Genomic DNA, 21,792 nt, shown 5'->3' on the forward strand with positions numbered 1-21,792 from the left:
ATCAGCTCTCCTATAGGAATAGAAACTGTTTCTTATACATTCATAATTATACATGTTTCCAAAGCAGACACATTGAATAGAAAAGTGCCTGCTATGTGAACAAGAAATATAAAAGTAGGTGAAGAGATAGAAATACCAAGATATTTTCTCATAGTGAGTTTTCATATGGTCTTCTGTGAAATCACTGATAGCAAACGTCCCCAGCACACTCACATCTCATGTGGGGACAGCACCGTGTGAGATTTTCCTCCCCAGAGCTGTCTATATAGCAGGAGGACATGCAAATAGGGCCTCTGTCTGCTGATGAAAACCAGCTTAGCTCTAACACTGCAGCTCTGCAGAGGAGCCCAGCCCTGAAGCCCAGCTGTTGCTATTCAGTGATGAGGACAGAAAATAGATGGCTCACCATGGAGCTGGGGCTGAGCTGCATTTTCCTGTTTGCAATTTTAAAAGGTAATATTTTTAGAAAAAATACTGGGGCTTCAGTGGGCACGAGTGAGTTAAACAGTGGAAATCAGACAGTTTCCTGAGCAGGATGTCTCTGTTTGCAGGTGTCCAGGCTGAGGTGCAACTGGTGGAGTCCGGGGGAGGCTTGGTGCAGCCTGACGGGTCCCTGAGACTCTCCTGAGTGGCTTCAGGGTTCACCTTCAGTAACTATGGCATGCACTGGATCCACCAGGCTCCAGGGAAGGGGCTCGAGTGGATCTCAGAAATCCGTAGTGGTGGTAGCACATACTACGCAGACTCTGTGAAGGGTCAGTTCACCACCTCCAGAGACAACGGCAAGAACACGTTGTATCTGCAAATGAGCAGCCTGAGAGCCAATGACACCGCAATGTATTACTGTGCTGGACACAGTGAGGGGACATCAGTGTGAGCAGACAAAAACCTCCCTGTGGTGGCGCTCACATGCAGCAGGGGTCGCTGTGGTCCATGGAGAACCAGGCAGGGCCCCAGGAGCAGGTGCAGAGAAGGAAGCAGGGGAGTGGGGGTTTCCTGTTGGCCCCTGGGATTTCCCTTCTGTATTAACATCACAGGACCTGAGCAGACCCTGCGATGCATGAGCTGCAATGCAGTATCCACGTGCACGTAAACATTCTCTGTTATATTTAATTGCATAAGTACATATTGAAGGAACTTTTCATCTCTAAGTATGAATTTCACCTGATAAGTAAACATGACTTGTACTCATCCTGAAGTACCTTGTATATTTTGTGAAATCAGATTTCTTTTAAATGTCATCACCTCATCATATAAAATGAATCTGCTAATTTAATCTCAATTATAAGGAGTTGTCTCACGTAGAAATAAATGCTTCAGATTAGGGAATTAAATACTTCAGTTCCTTTCCGCTAGCTCTGAGAATGACCAGCTTTCTCCACTTCTTGGCCACCTTCAGAGATCTGGTCTCTAGGCTTAGCCCCAGCACCCCATGGAGCCCTACACTCAGGCTTGGAGAGAAGAACAGCACTCTGACTGGACTCAGGGCAGCATCCAGGGCCCTGCTGTGCTTTCTGTCTAAAGGGGCTGGTCAGGACTTGGGCCTGTGTGATAGTTAAGTGACTGTATCAACTTGAGTAAGAAACTCCCAACTTAATTGGATTATCATAGTTGAATATGTGACCAAGGTGATTTACTGAAGACAGAAGGCCCACCCTAGGGAGGTTTGTGGGTTCAGTGGTATAAGAAAGAAATAAAGAAGGAAGTATCACTTGAGATTCATCAGATGAGCTTCAGTGTTAATCTTCATTTCAAATGTCACCTCCTGGCTTCCAGTGCAGACTCTTCCGCCTTCCAGAGCAGGCTCCAGCCTCCTGCACAGAACCTTCAGCCTTTGGGTGCAGACCCCTCACCTCTCCATCATGGGCCCTTCTGCCTGACATGGACTTGCATGGGACACTGCAGTGAGCTCCAGGCCTCGGACTGCGTCCTTCAGATTTCCAGTCCACAGACAGCTCTTTTGCACTCTCCCGCACCAGACTCTGCGGGTGGCCATTGTAAGCCAATCTGGAAAATTCTTCTGTATTTGTATATATTACAATAAATCTGTCTCTATTGTGAGCACTGACTGATACACTCTGCACTTTTCTTTTGGATATTAGAAATTTTAAAATTTATAAAATAACAATATAAACATTCTTCCTCTCAAACCTCTCTCCTTCTCCTCCTCCTCTCTGTCTCTGTCTCTCTCTCTGTCTTTCTCATATCTAGGCTTCAATTTATGTATCAGTAATATAATGGAGAAGGCAAAAGTAAAGTACTCTAGTTTCATAATGTTCATTTTTTCCTTTCCTGAAAAGATTCTCATAATTTTGCCATTACACATTTTCTTTATTATATCTCAGTTGTTATTTGAGTTAATTCTGTATTTTCCAGTCACATATCTATTCCTAAATTTTCCTAAAATAATCAAATACACCTGTACACATAATGACATTTTTCAGGGTTATATTGTTCTATTAACTGTTACATAGTGGACAGAGAAAAATCATTTTATCCCCTTCCCCTACACATACTTCTGTAGCAGAGGTGACGTGATATCCTCACACACAGAATACTAACCCTGAGATATGATCATGGACCTCATGGTCACACTCAACATGGGAACACAAATGCACCTTCCTCTCTTCACCCAGCTCTGCACCTCACTTGGGCCAACATCATCACTCCTGTATCCTGTGTTTCAGGACTGAGTGTTTATGTTCTTGGAGTGAGGTCCTACGTGAATCTGTTGTTTCCAGCCAAGAACTCGGACGTCTTTTGGAATATAACTTCAGTTGAGATAAAGAATAGGAAGACCCAGCATCACTGGTGACACCTACTTCCCTGGTACAAAAGCTGCTGGAGGCACACAGTGGAGGGAACAATGAGATGAGGATGACAGATGGCTAGAGGACAGCAGAGGACCAGGGTGAAGGTGAGAGTTCTCTGGTTCACAAAATCCACACGTTCCGTGCACACACCTGCATGCATCGCAAACCCTCAGATCTCTGCCAGGGTGAAGGCAGGACTGATCATTGAGAAATGCACTGAGAACCTTGTCCAGAGACTCAGGAAAGGGCTTTATTATGGATTGTATGTAGATGTCTCCTCAGAGCCTCATGTTCTCATAGGTGGGGAGTTGCAAACGTGGCTCAATTAGGGTATGATCTTTGGGTTAAGGGTATGATATTTGGGTTAAGGGTACAATACTTGTATTTCCCCAATTAATAATGGGGCTTCCTCAGTCAATATCAGGGATGATTGTGGTTACCTCTGACGACTCATATCACATGAAAAGAAAGAAGACTCATGACGCAAGGACAGGGCTGATGACCACTTGGTTTATTAAAGGAGCGCACTGTCCTAAATACCTCATGGGAAAAAAGGCATTGTATACTAAAAGAGAACAAAAGGCACTCTATGAGAAAGGAATTTAAAAGATAGTTCAGGGAAAGTACATGTTCCACTTGAGGTGATAGCATAAGGGACAGCTGAGCTCATAGTCTTAGGGACAGCTTGAGAAGAAGCACAGAAAATATCTCCCACATCCTGCAACTGCGAAGCCATGGTCTCCCTCCATGGTGTGCTATGTTCCATGTTCAGAGTCTTTTTAGTAACTGACCATTCAGGAGACCCATCAGGACAAACCACATTACACCTTAGAAGCAAAGTCCTTCATACGCACATCTGAAAGCATTTTGTGCATACGTTTTCAATGTTGACTCCCACAGATGCTTAGATAGATAAGGGGATAGATAAGGGAATAGGGGATAGATAAGGGAAGGTTGGGACCACCAACCTTCACAGGGATAGGTAAGGTGTAGTTGGCACCACCCAAAATGCTGGTAGCCTAGATGGGATAAAAGAGAGACGCAGACTTGCTGCTGCTGTTGCTCTTACTGCTTGCTGCCTTCTCCCTGCGCTGCCATGCCATGGACTGTTTCACCTCTGTTACGTCCCTCTAGCATGCCATCCTGCTTTGGAGCCAGCTGACTATGGACTGAAACCTCTATAAACTGTGAGCTAAATAAACATTTTCTCCTTCAACTTTCATATCAAATATTTTAGCTCAGCAACAAGAATAGTAACCAAGATAGCTTTTCATAAAAATTCATCTTTGATAGTGAATTATTACGCATTGGAAAATTTTCAGTAACTAATTTCAAATATCCATGTGAGTGTCACCCCTTCCAATGCCCACCTATCCTTATATAAACAATTTAAATCAAATATAGTGGAGAATTTGGCATGATACTCTTTTTTCTCTGTCTCTGTCTTTGTACCTACAGTACAAGAACACAAGCTTTTTACTCCCAAAATGCAGTGGTATGACAGTCATATCACAGTTTTGTACACTTCATTTGATAATAATAAGATGCAGGTTAAGAAAGAATGAACAACCTGACTGAATCAGAATCCCAGTGAGCAGACACCTTTACTCAGTGCCTCAGTTTATGACTCTATCTTCGAAGCCTCCATGTTTGAAACTCACCATTTTATCGACCAATTTTTCACAATGCATCTTAACAAACCCTAATCCTCTTGTTTCCCACTCTGTGTCTGTCTGAAAGTGTTAAAAATTCCCATGTTACTGTACTATGTTTTTTTTTTTTTTGGTTTTTCTCAAGTACCAGGAACCGAACTCACGACCTGCGCTTGCCAGGCAGGCGCTTTGCCGCTGAGCTAAATCCCCAGCCCCTTGAGCTAAATCCCCAGCCCCTCTATACTATGTTAACAAGGTTTCTCTTTTGGGTATTTTGAGGATTTTCTAGTGGTGCTGTTTGTTTTGTTTTTTGTATCTGAACCACACTTTAGCATAGTTCTGTTGTCATTTATCACCTCCTCTGTCTAAATCATAAAAAATAAACCATGAGATGTTATTGGACCTGTATCACTTTGGTTGTCCTTGCACATGTTTATGGCCTGGTTTAAAATATGTGTTCTGTGGCCGGGGATATAGCTCAACGGCATAAGCACCTGCCTGGCAAGTGCAAGGTCCTGAGTTCGATTCCCGGTATAAAAAAAAAAAAAAAAAAAAAAAGATTCCTAAAATATGTGTGCTGAAGGCCAGAATTATTCCTCTAGCAACAGTGTCAAAGGGCTGTACCTTATTCAATGCCCTGTAATCGCAGACTCAGAAAGTAAGTTCTTCCAACAGGCAAGACTTCGTTTACTCATTAGATTTTTGAAGCATCTAAAGAAATTCTAAAGTGCATTCTGCTTGTCCTTGGTCTTCCTGAGGAAAACAGATGCTAGAGAGATGTAATAAATGCCAAGTTCATATAGCCGGGGAGAGATTGAAATGCATGTACATCTCCAGTCGCTGTCCTCTGGACTGTCTACCCCTCCTGGGAGATTTAATTCTCTAATATATTATCCCTTCCTTAAGGGTTTGTGTTCAGTGTCCTCCTTCCTGCTGCCATATTCCCACTCGCAACGCAGTTGCTCTCTCAGACAAACTGAATATGAATAATTGAGTTCTTATTCCAATCAAGACTGTGAGTGTTCCACTCTATCATTCATTCCTATGTCAGGTTGTTACACGTAGGGTAATTAACAAAGAACGGAAATATAGTCTAATACTGAGGCTGGAAAGGGTAAGAGCATAGCACAAAAATCTAGTGAAACACATTTTCTGCATGATATACTGTTGAATGCCAGGTGACCATGTGTGCAGTAGAAAGTGCAAGTGGGTCCTGTTTTATAAGATACTCACCCCAGTCACAAATCCCCCATTTTCAGATTGACATCATTCCATTCAGGAGATAAAACACTCATGTGACCATCAACTGTAAAGGATCATGTATCTCACCACTGTCTCAACAGATGTTCTCTTTCCAAAATATAAATTTTAGAGGACATATTGGATTGCACATTGGTCATTGATTTGAAATCTCTGACATGAGTGAAGAAGCAACCCACAGTACATGGATGTCTACACTTGCCCTTGAGTGTCCACGGCCTAGACACACAAGCCTCAGTTCCAGTCAGTGTCCATTATTGGTTTACTGTTGGTCACTGATCAGGATCCACATTTTGCTATTCATCATTTTTATTCCCTTAAATGTTTCTCCCTACATCACATGCAAAAAGTAACATTTATAACAATGATAAACCAGCTGAAAGACCGAGGGTCCACTGGGAATCAGTGTTTTGCTTATTATTATGAAACTGTGTCTATTAAATGATTCTTCAGCCATTTAAATACTCCAAAACCTGCTTTCACAGCTAATGAATAGAACGCAATATCAGCTTTGTTTATCTTGTTATCTTTATTAAGGCATCAGTAGATTTATGAACATTTTGTAGATGAATATTTTTATAGTATGTTATCATTTGGAGTGTACTTGGAGAGAACTGGAGTCAGTTCTGTGACTTTTAACATATTTTTCAATACTCTTTACTGAAGCATTTGTCTGAAATTCTACACTCTTCTGTCTGTTTAGTCTTTCTCATGCTCATTTCCCATGACTCTTTAATCTCTCCTCTGAGGTCTGCTTTGTATCTGGGCCTCCACTTATCTCCCTTAGGAATAATTCCTTGGTCTCTGTTCGTTTTCGATTGAAATATAAGGAAAGGATCTGTCTCGTCTCTATCACCCCTGAAAGCCCTCTAAGCTCTGAGCACAGTGAGTATTGTGAAGTGAATGCATGAGTGGTTCATTAAATGTGATGGGAGCAGACAACATAGAGAATTATTTCAATCGACAGAGCAGAGATATGCTACGTGTTATATGATCTGTATACACTTGCCGTGATGCTTTCATATCCTGAATATTCCTTGATTGAAATGCTGGCAGAGCAAAAATATGGTGGATGGGGGGCCGGAGATATAGCTTAGCGGCACAGCACTTGCCTGGCAAGTACAAGGTCATGAGTGTGATTCCCAGTACAGAGAAAAAAAAATTATGCTGCGTGATCTGTGTATGGATCTTTATTCCGAATTCTGTGACCCTCCCTCTATTCCATTTTGTCCTGATCTTCCCTGGATTTATGATGTTTTCTGATATCTGGGGATTGATTCTTAAATAAGAAAGTGACCTTGAAAACTTCTGAGTACAATTGTGACTCATTTTCAGGAAGAGTCCACTGAGTCAATTAAGAAATGCATGGGAGTTTTGAAAAGCCAGGAGTAAAGCTCTTAAATACAAGCATTCCTCTTGGGAGGTGAGATTGACATTGTGAGAAAGAGACTGATCCAGAATTTCCTGGGTTCCAGTTTCTCATTTGAGTCAGGTTTCGTGGCTTACGCCTGTAATCTTAGCACTAGGGACGCTTAGGCAGGACGATCGCCACAAGTTTGAGGCCAGCCAAGGGTAGAAAATTAGCTCAAGGCCAGCCTGAGCGGCATAGGGAAACTATCTCAAAAAGACAAATAATAAATGAATAAATGATTTATCATTTGAGTTCCACCGCTGCTAGAGGAGGTTTGTTTCTCTTGTCACTCTCAGCTCAGCTGTCAGCCGAAGAGCGGGAGCCAATCAGTGATGAAAGTTCGGGCTCCGGAACTACCAATCAGGTGGGCCAAGGGGGAGGTCACTTCTTGTGTCATGGCGCTGCAGTGCGAGCTGTGAGTGCCTTGCTAAGAGGACCAAACTGATTAGACCGCCTTTCTCTGTAACTTCTGCTGGCTGAGAGCTGCATCGGAAGGATCCTGGGAGACCCTCAAGCTACGCAATGGTGACGTTATGGAACGGGAGGTGGGGATGGGGTGGAATAGGGTGCGTTCGGGACGGAAGAGCTCAGAAACAGCTGTGGCAGTCTGCAGCCTCCCTGCTTAGTCCAGACACCGAGGTCTTCCTAGTCTTTGGTGCTGCATCATCATCTGACTGTTTTCCCCCTTTGCTCAGGCAGGGACAGTTCTGGGTCCCCAGCATACAGACAATATTATGACTGCTATTCCACAATGCGTTCTTTTTGGGCCCCACGCAGAGGTGTACGCACTGGTCCGCAGAGAGCAGGAGCTTTGGGAGACCCTGGGTTCCACACTCAGCATTGAAAAATCATCGTTTGAATTTTTTACATGAAACCTTTACTCGCAATGATATTCCAGTGTAAACAGAGCTCGTGGTCTCACAACATTGAGTGATAAGGTCACGAACCGAAAGGATGTTAGGAGAGAATTTATTGGAAATCAGAATAGACCGGTGATTCCCAGAAGTGTCCCGAGTGAGTGGCCCCGTGGTCTCTGTCCAGAGCTAATTGTAGATACGCAGCTCACAGTAAACGCTCAGTTGTTTAGTGACTCTATCATAGAGGGCTCTGTGGATTTAAAACAATCACTTTGAGCTCAGGCTCTCTAACCCATTTCCTGAACATGCGCTGTTAAAACGAAACTGGCATTTTAGAAAAACAGTGGATATTTTGTGTTTTCACTTCCTGGAAAGTCTGGAAACTCAGCAGAAGTGGCTGCAACTCCTTTTCATAGGAAGTGGCTAGTTCTCTGTTGTGCAGAAAGTACACTCCTAGTCCAGAGTCCTAGGTAATTGGCTATTCTCATGTTAATTCTTATCACAGTGGCTAATTTCCCCACTGTATGTCAGGCCTTTCCTAGCTACCTACCTTAAACTCTTCTTTACAATTAGAGGGTTTCCATACAGTTTAGAATGCTAAGAAAGATGGAAGGGTGTTAGTGTATTACCAAGGGAGGGGAAAGTGTTTCTGCCAAGGACAACTGTTTAAAGGGGCTGCCTGTTGAGCCCACACTGAGCAGTCCATGGTACTGGGGCATCTACAGGGAGATGTACGTGTAATATTGATATGATTGGAAAAGGAAAGAGGAGCCATTTGTGAACTAATTGCTTTGCAGTCTATGGACTGTTTCAAGATATTGTTTTAAGAACTGAAACACTGGATGAGATGTTTGTATAAATGAAGTAGTGAAGTAGGAGTAAATTCCCACACTTAAGATCAGAATGAATAGAAGAAAAGGGTTTTTTGAACAGGCAAGAGCAAATGGGTGTGAAATGGAAATGGGAGAGCAGGGAATTTGGGAGGGTGGCAAAAGTCACCAACGACAACAATAAACTTCTCCAGAGGTCAGATTGCTCTTAGTGTGATAATAAATGAAAGATTGTCTGCTGGCCTATTCTGAGACTGCATCAAATGTCCTAGGCCTAAAGAAAGGAGAACTTAGTAAGAGATGAGTATTTCTTATGTGGCTAATGTTCAGTACATCTAATCATTATTGAAAAGTTAGAAATTAGGAAAGTGGTCCTGTGGTAGGTTTAAAAATAGAGTACACAGCATCACTAGAATAGAAAGGGGTGTCTTTTGGATAGAAAAGATTTCAAGATGTTTGATCTTTTTCATTGTAGCGGGAATGAACTCAAAAATTTTACCCTGAGCTACATCCCCCTGTCAATGTCTTTTTTCTTCTAAATGTTTGAGTCCAGATCTTACTAAGTTGCCCAGGCTTGGGAAATTTTGGTAGTTTCCAACTCTTTGACTGTCGGGAACATAGTTCTGTGCACCCTTGCTAGTTTAAGATTGAGGTTTTTAAATCATCATGATTTACCAAGATTACAATGCTTGTGTAAAGTAAACATCACTGAGGCATGGTAGTACACACCTTTAATATCAGCCACTTTGGATATTTAGGATTATTAAATCACCAAGCTCTGCCTGGATAACTGAGTGCTATTGTTGATACATTGTGTCAGTTTGAGGAATCCAGAGGCTTGGCTAAGTGACTCAGCAGTTCTACCACCTGAGGTGAAAAGGCCATCCCCTTACTGCTGTGGGATGTTGTTCATTGTGTCAACTTGAGAAGTTTACAAGGTTAACTATGTGACTGTGCAGGGAGCCAGGGTCCTTAGTTTGTATTCATCCTGAGCCTGTGCAAGAGGAGGTTCCTTGAGATGCTGTAAAGGACCACCCCACTCAGGGTGGGTAGGCTGCTAACAATATAAGGAAGGAAAAAGGGCTTGCTTCTACCCCACTTTTTGCTGTTGCTGCTTTTGCTGTCTTGTGCCACCTTGAAGTGTTGCCCCTGTGCCCTGCCACCCTGTCTTGGAGCCAGCTGATAATAGACTGAAACCTCCATAAACTGTAAGCTAAATAAACCTTTCCTTCCTTAATTCTGGGTGTTGGATATTTTGTCTCAGCAGCGAGAGAAAAATAACCAAGACAAGGCTGTTTTGCAATATGAAATAAGTATTTTGGTGTGCTCCTCAAATCTAAACTACTTGTCTAATGTCCATGAGGCTCCTGAGTTAAGTTTCTAGTAATGAAGAGAAAATGAAAAATTATTTAGTGCAAATCTTACAGTTAATTTTGAAATTTACTCCTTTTTCATACTGGTGGTACATGGTACAATGCTTCTTCACGTTGATAGATAGCAGTAGTGAGTCACTGCATTGTCACAAAAAGGACAGGAACTGTGAACAACCAATGATTTACAATGTACTGTGTTCAGTAACATACATGAGATATGTAGTGTTTTATTATGAATTTGGCTTTGCATTACATAAATTTGCTTAAATACAGATCTAGGTATATGTGTTGAGCAGGTTGAAAGTTTCCAAGGCTTGGCTATGATGTTTGCTTATATTCTGTGCCTTTTCAGTACATTTCTCTTTAATTACCTTTCATTTGATGAAGATATTTTCCCTTTCACATTCAAGTTACATCTGTAGACTCATTCCTTCAACTGTTCATATAGTCCTCTGTAGAACATGACACCAGACTATGTCTTTTTTTGAATGCTCTATTGATCAGTCTTTCCTGAGCAACTAATTCTGAGAGCAGTATAATACTGTTTGGAAAAAGGAAAAATACTGTGGTGTTTTTTGTTTTGCTTTTTTTTAATGTTTATTGTAAAGTGTTGTCTGACTCTGGTCACACTGTTTGGATTATATCACCAGAACAAGACAATAGGATGGAAACTTCCAATGGAAAGACACAGGGCTGAGTAGTTAAAAAACAAGACACCAAGCATGTGCAAGGTTGAAGGGAAACACATCTTCATTTCTAGTTTTAATTTATGATGATATCAGAATATTTCTTACTGCTTTAACCTTTAATCACTATCTGCCTTTCTACACTGGTTTTATTGCTCCTGCAAGCACTTCAGACCTATATGTATGCTCTATTATCCTATAGTTAGAAAGAAACCAGTTCCTATGTACAAGACATATTGTGGACTGGATTATTTCATCTTCATGGTCTCGTGAGCTCCATTTGTATTTGACATAGTAGTTCTCAGTGATTCACCAGTTAAGAGAAATTTAATACATTCTCATTTCACACAGCTAAAACAGGACAAAAGGCATACTTGTGTCTTCAGATAGAGAGCTGGATTCCTATAGTAGACTCTCCACTCCCCTGGGACTTTTTAGTTCATTAATTTTTTCATATGTCCTCATGTATCCATGTAATATGTGTCCATTACTTCTGTTGCTCATGGAGCCTGGACTCTTCAAGAGTGGTGTGTCCAAAAAGCCATGTTTTCATGGGCTGGCTTAGACAGTTCTGGGAAGTTAAGGAAGCAGTGAGAAAACTCAAGAGTGTAAAGATAAGAAAGTGCAATATGAGGACCAACTATTTTTAAATATATTCAAATGGAATTTGTGTATTACACAGTGCCAACAATTTCAGGAATAATTCATTGGTTTTGGATATGGTGCTATGTGAACATTTACACAATCTTGCAGATAATCTTTATGAACTCATTTGATTGCCTATGTACTGGTGTCATTGGTACATAAGAAAGAAAGAAAGTACATTTACAATGTACTGTGTTCAGTAACATACATGAGATATAAGATATAAGATATAAGAAAGAAAGTCTACATCAGCTTATATAAATACTATGAGAAATTTAACATCTGTCTGCAGCAGTGAAGCTAAGTATGACATCATGGCCAGATGTCTAATTATATAGAGTTTTTCCTAGCTGCTTGAAGAACATACTCTGAGGAACACAGGTTTTGGGGAAGACCCAGAAAAGTTGTTGAGTGATGCTGTGATTAGCCTGAATTCTGGTGAGTTGCCAGATTTAGGACTAATGTTTATTTATTTTTAAATTAATTATGTTTATTGGTACATTTTAGGTATACATGATGACCATATTCATCATAGGGAATTTATATTTCTATGTGATATATCTTGATTTTTCCCCTTTCCCCACTTCCCCTTCCTATTTACAAAAGCTTAGTTTTCATTTTTTTTCCTTTTCTTATTTTTTTCCCTTCCATCCTTCCCCCTTGCCCCTCCCTAGTTCCCTTTCCATTTCAACATTTTCTTCCTATTTCACAATATCTATTATATATTTTAGTCCTTACTTACACTTTCAATTTCAAAGAGACAATGCAGTATTTACACGTGTCCATTTTATTTAATGGTATGGTCTCAAGGTGCATCCATTTACCTAGATATTTCTCAAGATTATCTTTCTTTACAGCTGAGTAGTACTCTATTTTATAAAAAAAAACAAAACCTTTTTTTCCATTCCTCAGTTGATGGCCATTTGGGCTGTTCCCACGATTTAGCTTACAAGCCATGCTGCTATAAACATGGGTGTGCATATGTCATTGTGGTGTGATGCTTTTAATTCTTTTGGGAAGATACCAAGAAGGGCAATAGCTGGGTCCAGTGGGACCTCTAGTCTTAATTTTCTGAGGAATTTTGACACTGACTTCCACAGTGATTTTACCAGTCTATACTTCCAAAAGCAGTGAAGAAGGGTTCATTTTCCTCATAGCCCTACCAATATTTGTTATTGATTTCTTAATTACAGCCATTCTTTCTGAAATAAGATGGAATCTCATCATTGTTTTAATTTGCATCTCTCAAATGACCAGTGATGTTGAACATTTTTTCAAAAAATTTTTTCCCATTTCTGCTTCTTCACCTGAGAAGTAGCTATTTCTTTCAGATGCCCATTTTTAGATCAAGTCTTTCAATTTGGGGGTCTGATTTTTTTATCTCTTTATATATGGTAGTAGTCCTTTATCTGAGGCACAGCTGGCAAAAATCTTTTTCCCACACTATAGTATGTCTCTTCACTCTGTTGGTGTTTTCTCTTGTTGTGCAAAAGCTTTTTTAAAAGATGAGCTCCCAGTTTTTTATTCTTTGTATAAGTTCCTATGCAATTGTTTTTTCATTCATAAAGTCCTTGCCTACACCAGTGTCTTCAAATGTTCTACCTATTCACTCTTCCAGCAGATTTAGTGTTTCTATTTTAATACTTAGATTTTTGATCTATTTCAATTTTAGTTCAGTGCATGATGGAAGATAGTTTTAATTTTCAATATGTGGAAAGCCAGTTTTTCCAGCACTGTTTATTGAAGAGGCTATCTTTCTTCCAGTGAAACTGTTTGTTTCCTTTGTCAAAGATAAGGTCACTGAGTATGTCTGGAGTTGTTTCTGTATTTTGTAAACTATTCCATTGATCCTTCAGTTTGTTTTTTGCCAGTACTATGATGTTTTTTTCTTTTCTCTGTAGCTTTGTAATACAGTTTCAAGTCAGGGATTGTGATGCTCCCTGCTTTTCCTTTGTTGCCAGATTTGCCTTTGGTGTTATAGGTCTCTTCTGGTTCCAAACAAATTTTAATATCATGTTATCTAATTCTGTGAGATATGCTGCTGGAATTTTGATCAGGATTGCATTAAATCTGTGTAACAATTTTGAGAGCATGGCCATTTTCACAATGATGTTCCTTGCTACCAAAGAATAAGCAATAACTTTCTGTTCTCTGATGTTGTCTTTGATCTCCTTTTTGAGAGTACTTTAGTTTTCAATGTAAAAGTCTTTTACTTTCTTCATTAGATTAATTTCTAGGTATTTCATTGTTTTAGATGCTGTTGTGAAAGTGTTTCCCTAATTTCTCTCTGAGTTTGTTATTCATGTTCAGAAAGGCTATTGAATTTTGAGTGTTGAGTTTGTAACCATCTGTGCTGCTAAATTTGGTTATTAAATTTAGAAGTCTTTCAGTGGAGTTTTTGAGGTCTTCTTTGTAGAGTATCATGTCATCTCTAAATAGCGATAATATGACTTCTTTTCTCATCTTTATTCCTTTTATTACTTTCTCTTATCTAATTACTCTTCCTAATGTTTCCAGAACTATATTGAATAAGAGTTATAACAGTGGACATCCTTGACTTGTTCCTGATTATAGAGTGAAAGCTTTCAGTATTTTTCCTTTTAGTATGATGTTAGCTGTTGGTTTGTTATAGATGGCTTTTGTCAGATTGAGACCATTTATTCCAATTTTCTGCAGGGGTTTTTTTATCATAAATCGGTGTTGGACTTTGTCAAATGATTTTTCTGCATCTACTGAGATGATTATATGAATTTTATCCTTGATTCTGTTAAAATGGTATATTACATTTATAGCTTTGCATATGCTGAACCATCCCTACATCTCCGGGATGAATCCTACTTTGCCGTGGTTTATAATCTTGCTGATTTGAGACATTCTGTTTGCCATTATCTTACTGAGTATCCATGTTCATTAAGGAGATTCACCTATAGCTCTCTTCTTTGATTGACTCTTTCTCTGGTTTTGGTGTCAGTGCAATGCTTGCTTCCAAGAATAAATTTTGCAGTATTGTTTCTCTTTAAATTTCATTAAATCATTTCAGAAGCAGTGGCATTAGATCTTCTCTAAACTTCTTGTAGAATTCAGCAGTGAATTTGTCAGTATCTGGGCTTTTCTTTAGATTTTTAATTATGTCTTTAATTTCATTGACTGATACTGGGTTAGCAAAGGTTGGGTTAGCTAAGGTGGCTAAGGGTTTGTTAATTTTATTTGATCATTCAAAGAATGATCTGCTCATTTCTTGATTCTTTGTATTGTTTTCTTAGTCTCCATTGCATTGTTTTGTGCTGTGATCTTTACAATTTCCTCCTATGTACAAGGTTTGGATTTGACCTATTCTTCTTCTAGAAGTTTGAGGTTCAACATTAAGTTATTTATTTGAGCTTGGTTTTTTCCAGATGGGGGAATTCACCACTATTTACTTCCCTCACAGGACTGCTTTCATTCTGTCCTATAGGTCCTAGTATGTTGCATTGGAATTATCATTTTATATAAAATTTCTAATTTCTTTTATTTCATCTGTGGCCCATTTTTTGTTCAGGAGGGTGTTATTTAATTTCTGTGTCTTTTTTTGTTTGTTTTTGTGGTTTCTTTTGCCATTGATTTCTAGTTTCATTGGACTATGTTCTGATAATATTATAGGATAACTTCAATTCTTTTGCATTTATTTAAGCATGTTTTTTGAGCTAGTATGTTGTCTATTTTGGAGAATGTCCATGTGCAGCTGAGATAAATATGTATTCTGATCTGGGGTGGAACACTCTGTAGACATTTACTAAGTCCACTTGTTCAAATGTTTGGTTCAGTTCTAATATTTCATTGTTGATTTTTTGTCTAGTTGATCTATTAGTGATAGTGATATAACAAGATGTCCCTCATTACAATTGTACTAGTGATTATTAGATTTTTTATGTCCATTAATATTTGTTTTACATAGTTGGGTGTACTGGTATTTGGTGCATATATATGTATCATTGTTATTTCTCCCTCTTGTTTCTTTTACAAGGATGTAGTGACATTCTTTGTCTCTTAATCAACCTTGAGTTGAAATCCGTTTTGTTTGTAAAACAGTAGCTACCCTTGCTTTTTTTCTATGCTCCTATCACATAGACTGTTGACTTTGAGTTTGAATGAATTTTTTCATTCAAAAACTCAGTGAATTTTTTTGTATTATATGTGTTTCTCATATGCAGCATATTATTGTGTCTTGCTTTGTAATCCATTCTGCATGTCTGTTTCTTTTGATTGGAAAATTGAGACTATTAACATTGATGGTGATAACTGATTTGAATTGACTTATCCTTGTCATGTTATTCTCCTGTTGTTGGCTCCCCCTTTTTGCATTGCCTTGTAGATTGATTCTGTTTGGATTCATGGAGTTATAATCCTTGTTATCTAGTTTTCAAATATCTTTCAGAACATTTTGGAGTGCTGATTCAGTGTTCATGAATTTTTTCAGGGTTTCTTTGTCATGTAAGCATCTTATTTCTCCTTCAATATTGAAATAGAATTGTGTGGTACATCAGTCTTGAGTTGGGGTTTTTTTGTTTTGGAGGTTTTTTGGTTTTAAATATTTCACTCCATGCTCTCCTTGAGTTGAGGGCTCATGTTTAGAAGTCTGCTGTGATTCTGATGGGCTTGCCTTTATTTGTGATTTGTTTCCCTTTTCTAACAGCTTTTAATATTTTCTGGCTTTTTTATTGAATTTGTATTATCTTGACTATTTTATGCCTTGATGTAGTTTTTCCATGATGGCTAATTAGAGATCTGTGCACCTCACTAACCTGTATGTCAAATGCTTTTTTTCTGCTTGAGATGTTTTCTGCTATGATTTTTATGAATGTGTGTTTTTTATGTCATTTGTGCTATTTCCTGCTTTTTCATTGACTTTGATTAGTCTTATTCTTTTTTGCATCATTTAGCAACTATTGTATTGATTTTTTTATGCTCCCTTGCTATTTTAAAAAAATCTTTCTTTTCTTGATTGCCAACTGCAATCCTGTCTTGTATATCTGAGACTCTATCCTCACATTGGTTCATTCTGCTGCATATAATTTCAATGGAATTTTTTTACCTCCTGGATATCAGTTTGAATCTTTCTTATAGATTCCATTTCTTTCCTATGTTGGGCATTTATGATTTCTATCATTTTCCTAAACTCCTCTATATTTTTATCTGTATCTGTTTCAGAGTCACTAAGCATGTCTTTCATTATGTCACCATCTCTGTAGCTTTGTGTGAAATTATTTCTGATTTTATATTTTCTAGAGCCTTTATTTCCTTTGTTACTTCTTCTGGTACCACTTCAGAGAGTCCGGGTGGGTGGCTTTCTGATTGTTCAAGTGTCTTCTCATTTCTATTTTTTTCTTTTTAGTTTAATTCTTGGGTTGATGCTTGTAAATTACCAATGGTGAGTAGCTTTATTGCTAGTGTTGAGAACCACTAGGAAATGACTACTTCTCAGAATTGTCTTCCAGGTGTAGCTGGCTTTTGAGTTTAGAGTCTCTTGCAAGATTCTACCTCTTCTATTTATTGTGAATAAGAAGTCACTGCCTAGTTGCCCCAGCCCCTGGTTCTTTGGCACTGGCCTACAGTACTTTTTTATTACCCTTAGGCAATCTCAATCTCGGTATGCCAGGAATAACAACTAGTTAGAACAATTATGTTACTTTGGTAAAGTGTTACAATCAGCAATAATAAGAGCATCAAACCCAGCCTAGAAAATGACAAACTGAGGCAACTATTAATTTGTCAGCTTTAACTATGTAAACTAGATATGTGGTTATAGAACAAAGTCTAAAATGAATCAGAAAATTATGTGCAGTAAATAAGCCTTCAATATACTGATTTTACCCACAAGGGAGAATATTTTAAAGGGGATAGGGGAAAAATAGACAAATAGAAGAAGAGATTAGGAACAAGGCTAGAGGACAAAGGAGGAGCATGAAAATTTTGGGAGACTGATGAAGAAGACAGGAGAGAAAGAGAGAAGGAAGAAACAAAAATAAGAATAGAACAACAATAAAAAATAAAACCCCAAAAACCATATTCACACTCATGTGAAAACAAGAAACAGTCAAGAAAAAGAAACACAAAACAAAAAAGCAAAAAAAGAGAGAAAGAAAGAAAAAAGGAAAAACTCCTCTTCCAGGTGTGTCTCAGCTGTCACTGATAGACAATGTGGGCAGACAGAGTCTACGTCCATGTTTATTTATTCTAGCAAGCCAGCTGTAACTTTGCAGTGGAGTAGTGGATAACCCCAGCAAGCCTGCACCTGTAGATCCACTGAGATTCAGGCTGGTTTCTGGCAGTGACACTGGAAACAGACACATTCAGCCTGCAACAGTCCATGAACCTCTTCTTGGCTTTAACTTGGCTCCCTGACCTTGACACTGGGAGCTGCTAGATGGAGCCAGTAGTTGTTCTGAATTCTGAACTCAATTGACCCTTCTCCTAGATGGCTCCCTGCCAATTTCCTTCTCCTGTGGGATGTCTGAACCAGAATAACTCTCCAGACCCTGCAGTCGGCTGCATCCACTCTTCCATTCCACTGGTGTGTTTCTGTGTTGAGGCCTCTGGGGTTGCCAGTAGTCACTGTGCGTCTGCAGGTTTGAGCCTTTCCCTCCCACACAGTGAGTCTGAGTTTAGGGAGGAGGTGCCACCTGCCACCTTCTCCTTCATTACAGTCTCTCTCTCTACCCTCCTTGTGGACTTCAATTCCAATTTCATATCCTTCCTGGGTTCTAGGGATTCACCTCACTTTTTCTTCTCTTCTTTATATTGATATATTCCAGTGTCCAGATACTAAATCTCAAAGAGGGTCTTTCTCTACTGCTTCTACTTTGCTGTCTTCCTGGAAGTCTCTCAAGAGATAGTTTTTTAAAAGATAAAGAAAACATGTATATTCGTAGGCACAGCATCATTTGACAAGATTCAACTAGAATGATGGGGAGCAGCAGTACATAGGAAAAAGTGGATAACGCACACATCATTAGTTGATCTGTACATTTTGTCTTACAAAATTAAATTTTCTGGCATTTTTCTTTTCTTTTTTTTAATTCCAGTATGAGGGTTGAATCCAGGGCTTCCTGCATGTTAAGCAAGCATTCTACTGCTATGCTACAATCCTCACCTGTGTTTTTTAATAATGAATAATATCTCACAATATGTTCCACTTCATGTGTAAACTCAGAAGCAAAACTGTGGCACTTCTTGCTTAAAGATGTGGATTGAGAATCTTTGACTCATTTAACTTACCAATGTTGGTTTGAAATAGGTTAACACCATGGGTTTAGCAATGGAAATTTAAGGTCAATGACTGTCTTGGTTACTTTTCTCTCATTTCTGAGACAAAATACCTAATGCCTAGAATTAAAGAAGGAAAGGTTGTTTAGCTTACAATTTGTGGAAGTTTCAGACTATAATCAGCTGGTTCCAAGGCAGATTAGCAGATGGCAGAGGGCAACAGTTCATGGCTGCAGAAAACAGCAACAGCAACAAGAGCAAAAGGGAGGAGCAGCACAAGTAGCCTCTTTCCCTCGCTTATATATTGTATGCAAACTACTCGCCCTAGAGCAGGTGTAGCACTCACACATAATCCCAATATTGGACTGTGAATCAGTTATAAACTCTAGAAGCCTTCCCCCTGACTGCCTGAGGCTTTAAGGGGACATCCACACACAAACCATAACAGTAACTTTAAGAAGGGGCCCACATTTAAAAGAGAAGGTATGGCAGTGTACTATTTCTTGTTGCATTGGGGCTTCAGATCATCCTTTTTTAAAAAAATTGAAACAGAAAAAAGTAAAAACTAACAATAAAATGGAATTTCAAAGCTAGTAGGAGAGTAATAATAATCAGCACATTGCATAGTGTTATATTCACAGTAGTTGTTCACAGTACAAGATATACAGTACAAGATATATATATATATATATATATATATATATATATATATATATATACACAAGATATACACATGAAACATTCTCCACAAAATTACTAGAACAAAACTTTCCTCTCAATGAACCAAGAGAAACCAGCTTATAATTATCTTAACTGTCTTGTGTATATATATATTTTCCCTTGTCCTATCACAGCTTTTTTTTTTCTTTTGAATAGTTTCTTCCCTATTCACAATATCGGTTGTAAATTTTGGATCTTTTTTACTGTACCAGATCCTCATACTAGTGAGACAATATGATGTTTACTCATATAGATCTGATTTATTTCACTTATGAGTATGCTCTCAAGTTGCATTCATTTACCTAAAAGTCTTAAGTTTATCTTCCTTTATGGCTGAGTAGAATTCCATAAGATAAGAAACCATATCTTTTTTATCCATTCATTGGTTGATGGGCATTTGAGTTGTTTCCAAGATTTAGCTATTGCAAATTGTGTTGCTGGAAAACAATGGTGCACATATATCACTGTGGTATGATGTTTTATTTCTTCTGGGAAGATACCCAGAAGGGGGAATAGCGGGGTCAAATGGGACCTCTAATCCTAGTTTTTCAAAGAAATCTCCACAGTGATTCCCATAGTGGTTGTACCAGTACATTCCCACCAATAGTGGAGAAAGATTCCTTTCTCTCCACAGCCTTGCCAGCATTTGTTATTGGTTGTTTTCTTAATGATAGCTATTCTTTCTGGAGTGAGATGGAAGCTCAGTGTTGGTTTTTTTGTTTTTTTTTTATCGTTTTACGTATTATTATCTACAAAATAGTTTCTCAGGAAAACAAATAGACAAATAATAGTGAGTTAGAGACAAAAGAGGTAGGAGATTATCAAGAGTTGTTGTGCTATACTTTGGTATCTTCAAAGTGGCTTCTAAAGAAAATAAATAGAGCTATACATGAGTGACCTATTGAAAAATCATTAACTATTCTCAATGGTTGTTGTAGGAAACACATAATAATAAACATACATTATGAAATAGGATAGGAACATTACAAACTTAACAAAGTTATGGATAGATTAGTAAGAAAATATCAATGGCTGCTGTAATACGTGGTGGTATCTTCAAAGTGGTTTCTCAGGAAGACAGAGATATGCAAGAAGGATCTAATAAGTAGTTACAGCCTAAGGGTTGTCACAAATAGCATATTACCTCCTCACCAGTGACTCCTTTCACGCTCAGTGTTGTTTTAATTCACATGTCTCAAATGAACAATGATGTTGAACATTTTTTCATATATTTATTTACCATTTGTATTTCTTTATCTGAGAAGGCTATTTCATCTCAGATGCCCATTTTTGCACTGAGTCTTTGAATTTGGAGGGGTCTGATTTTCTTCAATTTTTATATGTTCTAGATATGTCTTTCGTATGAGGGACAGCTGGCTAAAATTTTTCTCTCTCTCTGTGGTTTATCCTTCACTCTTTTGTTGATTTCTTTTGATGTGGAAAATCTTTTTAATAAGATGGGATCCCAGTTGTTGATTCTTTGAAGTATTTCCCATGCAGTATGGGTTTTGTTAATGAACTCGCTGCCTGCCTTTTGTGTGTTCCAGATTTCTACCTACACTTTCTTGCATAGATTGTCAGTATATAGTCGGTTTCTGTGTGGAGGAACAGGTCCTGCGAACAAGGTGCAGTGGATGAAAAGAAAAACAAAAGAGACAAAGTTATGGGATCAGGGGGCTACAGCCTCTAGGACTGAAATCTTAATTACAATTTTTTTAGCCTTTTATTGGCATTCTCACTAAAAGCAGGAACAGGGGAAATAGGAGAAATAATTAACAGGATTAGTGACGGCAATACAGCTTAATCATCACAGGAACTGGACTTTGACTTAGTTATTCATCATATCATCATTCCTTTGGACATATCTCAGCAAAGCATCTAATGTTGTGCCAGCAGCTTTCCACAGGAACTGAGGTACTGCTTTCATTTCCTTTTACACTAATGGTTTTGCTAGACTTCCTCCAGAAACAAAAAAACATATGGCTTGGTCAAGCTCAAAGTCCCATATAGGTAATACATTGAAAGGTAAACTATAGAATATCCTTTTCCACAATAGATTTAGTGTTTCTTTTTTAATGTTTACATTTTTGATCCATCTTTACTTTAGTGCATGGTGGTAGACATGGGTTTAGTTTTAGTCTCCAGCATGTTGAAAGCCAGTTTTTCCAGCACCATTTATTTAGAGACTCTGTCTTCCAATGAATATGTTTGGCTCCTTCAAAAATAAGGTGGCTGAATGTGTTTGAAGTTGTTTCTGCCTCTTGTACTCTTGAGATCCTTTTTCTTTTTTTGCCAATGCCATG

The 21,792-nt window shown here is 38.6% G+C and overlaps 1 protein-coding gene and 1 gene segment (V, D, J or C); both read left to right on the forward strand.

Moving 5' to 3' along the window:
• Positions 1–407: 407 nt before the first annotated feature.
• Positions 408–4,378, forward strand: LOC102010106. The segment is given in 4 exon segments: positions 408–453; positions 552–873; positions 1,777–1,997; positions 4,272–4,378. Coding segments are annotated over 4 exon segments (696 nt in total).
• Positions 4,379–7,516: 3,138 nt separating this feature from the next.
• LOC102025187 (zinc finger protein 709-like) overlaps positions 7,517–21,792 on the forward strand; it is a 35,529-nt gene continuing 21,253 nt past the window's right edge. The window contains exon 1 of the mRNA XM_005413488.2: positions 7,517–7,661. Within this exon, the coding sequence (XP_005413545.1) occupies positions 7,659–7,661 (3 nt within the window). The 5' untranslated portion in view covers positions 7,517–7,658. The remainder of the gene's footprint in view (positions 7,662–21,792) is intronic.

This window comes from Chinchilla lanigera, unplaced genomic scaffold, assembly GCF_000276665.1.
Source record: "Chinchilla lanigera isolate Chin_1 unplaced genomic scaffold, ChiLan1.0 scaffold00168, whole genome shotgun sequence".
NCBI lineage: Eukaryota > Metazoa > Chordata > Mammalia > Rodentia > Chinchillidae > Chinchilla > Chinchilla lanigera.